Here is a 6000-nt window from a genome sequence, read left to right on the forward strand (position 1 = left end):
CTGCAGAAAACTTTGACTCCACAGCAACCAGTATGAATAACTTGGAGTCCACAGATGTCTGGCTGGCCTGGGGGGAGTGTCCTCAGAGGGGGCATGGTGCTGGGAGAGGCCCTTCTTCTCTCCCCTCATGGCTGCCCTGGTCCTCTCCCCTCCTTCAGCCCCATCCCAAGTGGACATCTTCGGGAAGAAGCACTGGACAGAGAGCCATGGGTCACCTACAACCAGGTCAGGCCTCTCCCCAGGCTGCTTTTCCCGGCTGTGCATCCTCTGGTCAGCTGCAGTCACAGAAGTGAAAGTGCCTGAGAAAGCCCCACGCAGCTCAGTGCAGGCAGGTTAAGGATGCCTTTCTTCTCAGTCAGGATGAGTCAAGAAGTGAAAGTGTTCTTTGCCTCCTCCAGCTGCCCCTGTGGGACCATTTCCTCCAGGAAGCTGACTTGGAGTGCACCCTGTCACCTTGGGTGACACCCTGCCCTGTGGCAGGTGTCTTCCTAGGCTCAGATTCAGGATCTGATGGATGAGGAGGACATGAGTGATTAGTGTCCTCTTGCTGACTGGCCCATAAGGCTTTCGAGGGACAGAGAAGGAAGGGGCAAGTTTCAGCAGAAACTGCAGGTCCCAGGGAAAGAGCACCCCACATCTACCAGGGGAGGAAAGAAGACCCATTTTCCTAGGATCTGGGGTAAAGCAGAGTCCTCCCTCCACAGGCTTCCCCTTCTTCCTGATGCAACGGCAAAGGGTGGGGGCTCTGCGCTTGGAATCGGCTGTAAGACTCAGTCCAGAGCATCCATTTATCTCAAAGTTGAGCCCCTGCTCCTCTGCTTTGTGCCCTGGATGCTGGTCCTGGGGGCTGTCCATGGGGCTTCAGGAGATGTGAGGAGTTGGGGTGGGGAGAGAGATGGGTGTTTGCTCTGCAGAAAGCTTCCTGGATCCTTAGATGTCCAGAGCCCCCCACTCTATTCCCTCTCCTGGCCCCTCTCTCTCTACCCCTATACACCCTCTTCTCAGACTTCTTGGTTGTCCCTGTCACTCTGTTTGACCTTCATGAATGATTCCTCTGCCAGCTATCCACACTCCATTACCCCATCCTTGTGCTACTGGTTTCCTGCCAGGATCACTTGATCTGACAAGGGGTGTGAGGCCAGCTTTCTACCCTAAACGGGTCCTCACCCCCATGTACCTCTCTTTGCATCCATTCTGTAGAGTCAGCAGTTTAGCAGGTTCAAGTGCATCTCTGCTCTGGCCTGCTGTGTACCCCTAAGAACCTTGGTATCCTCTTTGACGGCAGTCACAGCAGCTTGGCAGGCCCTGAGCTGCGATCCTAACACAGGAGCCCCAGCACTATGAGGTCAACAGGGAGGGAACAGGAGATGGGGGATGAGGTCTGTCACTTTGGGAAAAAGCCTTGCAGTGCATGAGCAGAGTAGAGATAAGAGCAACGGTACAGGCAAAATCAAATAAGTACTAACAGTAGTATGCACAGACACAGATGGACAGTCATTGGTCAGACGGTCACTCTGGGCTTTGTGCTCAGTTCCTCATCACAGAGAGAGGCTGTGACTCCAATGTCCTCTCGCGCACACTCTAATCCCAGATGCCCTAGGCCCTCCCTGTGTGAATCCATAGCTGACTGTCTTCCCACAGGGCCAGGGTTGAGCAAAAAGTGGGGCAGAGGGCCTCGAGACAGAGACTCCTTCAGCTTCAGATTGCCCCACACCCCCTGGAGGCACCTAGCCTCTCTTGCCCCCGGAGGGCAAGTGCTGTGACAGAGTGGGCTGTGCAGCCTCTGGGCATCTCCCCCCAACCCTGCTGCCTGGAATGCAGGCAGGCAGACAGTTGGAGCACAGGTCACCTGGACTAGAGTGGTTCTAAATCCAATTACATGTCCTCATAAGAGGAGAAGACAGAGAGAAACACATGGAAAGGCCACGTGATGATGGACGCAGAGGGTGGAGTGATGTGGCCATAAGCAAAGGACACCTGGAGCCTCCAGGAGCTAGAAGAGGCAGGAAGGACCCTCCGCTAGAGCCTCTGAAGGGCATGCAGCCCTGCCCATGCCTGGCTTTCTGACTTTGTTTCCAGAGCTGGGAGGGAATAGATTTCTGTTGTTCTAAGTCACCCAGTTTTTGGTAATTTATTACAGCTGCCCCAGAAAATTAATACAGCAGGAAGGGCAGTCCAGGCAGAGAACATTCCAGAGAAAAACCTCTAGTCAGGTAGCAGCTGGAGGGGAGGAGGAGTATGGGGGAGGGAAGGCGAAGTGGGGAGGAGGAGCCCATGGCATTTGGTGACTGTGGTGGCCTCTGAACCCAAGGCTGGGTTCTGGCAGATTCAGGCTTCCTCACAGGACAGTGCCCTCCATGGGATTTTGCCTGATACCCCCTAACATCTCAGCCTGCCTTTGCTTAGACTCCTGCAGTGGTGGGATGCTCACTATCTAGTGCTTAATCTGAAGTCTGCTACCTGGATCTCATGCCAGCCTCTCAGGTGATACTGAACAGGCCTGTCTCAGGGCGGTCACCCCCCACTGCCCCCCCGCCCCCCACAAGCCTCCTCTGCTTCAGGCTAAATCGTGAGCAGATTTCAAGGCCTCTGCTCCCAGCACCTCTGTCCTGGGACCCACTTTTGCTTTCTGTGGGGACATAGCACCCTAAACTTCAGTCTGTTCCTCTGGAAAGTAGACTTGTGGGGATAAGCCCCTAGTCCCTGCACAGCTCCTAGCGAATACAGTAAGTGTCTAATAAATCTGAGCACCACAAGGAATGGGGCCATCGCTTCCTCCCCTGGGTTTTCACCTGTCCTTGGCAGCTCCACAACACTGTGGGGTCCTGAGGGGTCCCAGACCCTGTGCCACGGTGGGGCTGGTGAGAGCACTGGTTTCCGAGGGGCTGGGCCAGAGAGGGGCCAGGCTGCCCAGGCCTGCCCTGCACTTGGCCATGAGATCGGATGGCGCCCCATCCTCAGCCCCACAGCCCGCTCCTCTCTCATCTCTTACCAAACAGGAGGGCAGCAGGGCAGTGTTTATATATGTTTGCTCTCAAACGGAAAAAACCTTACACTTTAGCTTTAAAAGATATAATTTACTGTTCTTCTTGTAGTTAAAGCCACTGAACATGATTTTTTTCAGAGACGCTTGGAAGACTGCAGGCCCGAGAAGCTGCATGGTGGAGCTATGCTGCCTGAAGGCCTGTCTTGCACCCTTGGGTCCCCAGGACCCTGGGGGGTCCTTGCAGCCCAGTGCACTGCTTCTTCCGCTGGTGCTGCCTTCCGGCATCACAGAGGCCAGCATTTGTTTGCCTGGGGGAGCTCTGGGGGACAGGATGTCTCCCAGTGTGGCTGTGGTTGTCTTGGGGTCAAATAATTTAGAGAAGATGGTACATGAGCTCCTAAAAACCAGTGTCCCAGGGCTGGGAACTTTGTGCCCAGGCAGGCCCTCAGTGGAACCCACTAACCAAATGCCTATTGTTTTCCCTCCTCCCAGTGACTTCCCCACTCAAGCAAGCAGTGCTTCTCTTGGGATGCACAGTGACCATGGGGTCAATAAACCACAGGCTGAGCATTTGAGTCAGAGGTCCACCCAGACCATCTGCTCCAGGCATCTGCAGCCCAACCAGCATGGCAGTTGACATTGTGAGCACAGATGGGTTCATGGCCACCTCCTGGCCTCAAACTCTTTCACAAGTCAATACTCCCCAGCCTCATCATCTAAACAAAATAGCAGCCAGAAGTTCTCATGTACATTCCACCCTCCTACCCCTTCTTTCCTGTTCTGGCCTTTGAGAACCACTCCTACACTCCATCAGGAAGCAGGAGAATGGGGTTTGACACACAAGGAAACTGAGGCACAGGTGAGGAAAGGTTGGCCCAGGGCATAGTGGTGGATGGCAGAACTGAGCTGCTGGTTCCAGGACAGTGGGGTCAGGTGGGGCTGCCTTTGGTGCCCATCAGGAGCTGGACTGGACCAGAAGACCGCCCAGGGCCAGCAACCTGGCACCTCCCTGTAGGCATCTTCCCCACAATTAGAAGCCAATAACATGCTTGTTGTGGTAGCTTTGGATGTGTCTGAGGTGCCTGATGGAGTCCCAGACCCGGGGTGGGGGGTGGCCCTTGGGCCCCTGGACAGCAGCAGGTGGGAAGCTGCTCAGGAAACATGTTCTACCTGCAAAGTAGGGGGGCCGGCCCTGGGTTGGGGTGATGAACATGGGTGTCAGGGGCTGCTTGGTCCCTGGGGAAAGACTGTAGCAGTAAGACTTGGGACTCTGAGCTCTCTGTAAGGTTCCAAAGTCTCCTTGGAGTGTGGCCACGTGGCTGTGGATTAAGGAAGGGGGCCATCTGCTTGCAATTTTTCCAGCCCCTGCAGGGCCCCCAAGCACTTAACAGCTGCAGTCAGGAGTGTTAGAAAGGGCAGAGGCCAGGTTCCCCACAGCCCCCACTTTCCTCTGGCACTGGCTAAAAAGGGCGGGAACACTGGCAGGACACTCCTTGGGCGGGACCAGGGGCCAGTCTGGACCATCCCTCGTTCCCAGGGCCATGGGCTAGGCCCTCTCCCCTCTGGCCTCAGTTTCCTCATCCAATCTCCACATCTTGGGGTGTCCCAGGGGAAAGGTTCTGTGCGCCTCCACCCCCCCATCTACACATCGCCTTCCTCACCAAATCCAGGACCCTGCCCCCGGGGGAGAACAGAGCCCACTCTGCAGGACGGGACTCAGCAGCCCCTGCCTACAGCATCTGCCTCAGGGTGGGGCCCACGCGCCCAGCCTGGCACCTGGTGGGTCCTCCCCGAGCCACCTGCCCCAGCTGTGCGGGACATGCCCTGTAGGGAGGCTGTGTGGATGTTTGAGGTGAGTCAACACAGCAGGCTGGAGCTGTCAACAGAGCAGGGCAAGCAGCAGCTTGGAGATGTCACCCTCTCTGGCCACCTGCTCCAGCTGCTCTCCCTTCCCCCATCCCCTTACCTGGGCCGCCCCTCCTGGGACCCCGGGGAGCCGAGCAGCTGGTGGACGCCAGGAGCCTGCTATCCAGCACCAGGGATGCGTGGGACATGGAGCTGGAGGTGGATCCTGGAGACTGAATCCTGACCTGGGTGCAAGGCAGGCAGCCCTCCAGGGGCCGGCAGGGGCCAGCGTGGGGCCGGGAGCCAAGCTTGGCTATAAATGCGTTTATGGGGTTGGTGGGGCCTCAAAGGTCAGATGAAGGGCCCTGGCCAGCTGGGGTTTCTGAGAACCAGAGGCCTCTGTTTCCCAGACAGCTCTGGGTCTTCTAGCAGCCGCTGCAGCCTGCCTGGGGAAGGGGTGGGAGGCCACAGGGGCTCATGTGATTCGGGGCGGGCTTGGGGAGGCTTGCGGTGGGGGAAGGTCTCCCTGCAGCCTGCAGGCGAGGCAGCCAGCTGTGTCACCGTGATAGTGTGGCTGGGCGACAGGGAAGCAGCCATGCAGCTGTGCCTACCGCTTCCTCAACAGGAACCATCTGGGCCCGGCCCTGCCCAGCCTTCCCTCTCAGCCATTCCGGTCTGACTTTCCAACAACTTCCTCCTACCGCAGGCCGGTGACACCCCACCCACCAGAGCCCTGACCTGCTGGGTGTGTTTCTTCGACCTGGGCTGGGGTTGAGAGCAGCTCATGGGGTCAGTGTCTATCCTGGCTGAGTCCTCACCTGCCAGCCCCACCCACCTGTCTTCCCACCCTCCTGGGCCTGGCCCTGCCTTCAGCCTGAGGGGGTTTGGGGCTCTCCTCCCACTCCTCCAGCCAGACTTTTCCTAGAGCCCCATTCTGTGGGCCAACTGTCTGTGGGCATCGACTGTACCCTGGAGCCAGACCTTGAGGAGGATTCCTTCTGGCTGCTCTGGCCAGCTCCTCTCCACCCAGGGCTCCGCCCCAGACACCTGGGGTTGCTGGCCCCGCCCACACTGCAAGTACCTACGACCTGCCAGGAACACCTCTTTGTGCTTGTCCTTCTGCACAGTGTTGTGGGGGTCCTGGCCTCCTGTCTGGGAGCTCCTTCGAG

At 57.5% G+C, this 6000-nt stretch overlaps 1 protein-coding gene across 4 annotated transcripts in view; it reads right to left on the bottom strand.

Moving 5' to 3' along the window:
• Positions 1-5246, bottom strand: part of CBFA2T3 (CBFA2/RUNX1 partner transcriptional co-repressor 3) — a 95339-nt gene extending 90093 nt beyond the window's left edge. For all 4 annotated transcript variants that reach the window (XR_016507611.1, XM_090259299.1, XM_090259296.1 and 1 more), the window contains exon 1: positions 4953-5246. Coding sequence is in view for 3 of the 4 variants with exons in the window: in XM_090259299.1 (XP_090115425.1) it covers positions 4953-5040 (88 nt within the window). In the remaining variant the exon portion in view is untranslated. The remainder of the gene's footprint in view (positions 1-4952) is intronic.
• Positions 5247-6000: the final 754 nt, after the last annotated feature.

Source organism: Furipterus horrens, unplaced genomic scaffold (genome assembly GCF_987537825.1).
Source record: "Furipterus horrens unplaced genomic scaffold, mFurHor1.1.pri manual_scaffold_13, whole genome shotgun sequence".
In the NCBI taxonomy this organism is placed as follows: Eukaryota; Metazoa; Chordata; class Mammalia; order Chiroptera; family Furipteridae; genus Furipterus; species Furipterus horrens.